Source organism: Buceros rhinoceros, unplaced genomic scaffold (genome assembly GCF_000710305.1).
Source record: "Buceros rhinoceros silvestris isolate BGI_N320 unplaced genomic scaffold, ASM71030v1 scaffold10818, whole genome shotgun sequence".
Lineage (NCBI taxonomy): Eukaryota > Metazoa > Chordata > Aves > Bucerotiformes > Bucerotidae > Buceros > Buceros rhinoceros.
In genome coordinates this window covers 67,267-67,630 of record NW_010428639.1, presented here as the reverse complement: position 1 = coordinate 67,630, position 364 = coordinate 67,267, and the positions used below count along the sequence as shown (strand labels likewise).

At 61.0% G+C, this 364-nt stretch overlaps 1 protein-coding gene across 1 annotated transcript in view; it reads right to left on the bottom strand.

The window, feature by feature from the left end:
- Positions 1-3: 3 nt before the first annotated feature.
- The window catches only part of MTMR3 (myotubularin related protein 3), a gene marked incomplete at its 3' end in the record, with an annotated part of 67,484 nt that continues 67,123 nt past the window's right edge, over positions 4-364 (bottom strand). Inside the window, exon 22 of the mRNA XM_010142353.1 lies at positions 4-46. Within this exon, the coding sequence (XP_010140655.1) occupies positions 4-46 (43 nt within the window). The remainder of the gene's footprint in view (positions 47-364) is intronic.

The window sequence follows — 364 nt, the reverse complement described above, 5'->3', positions numbered from 1 at the left end:
CACCTTCTGGTTACAGCAACTGGAGCAGAACACGTTTCCACAATTCCTTGCATCAGGAGCAGAGGAGAAGCAGAAAAGAAAAGATTAGAAGCAGTTTGAGGACGTTACCCACGTTCTAAAATTAGACTGTTCACAGGGCTGTGACGGGGTCAGCCCCGGAGGCTGCCGCTGCTCCTCCCCAAGTACAGCTCTGCAGCGGCCAAGCGACGCCTCGTTAGAGGCCTCCCCAGGGAGGGCTCCTCCGCAGGACACCGTCTCCTGTCAGACTGGAGGCAGCTGACGCCCCTGGCACAGGGGCAAGCTCTCCCCGGTCCTGCGGTGGAGCGAGGGCACGGTGCTCCCCAGCACTGCCACTGCTGCCCCC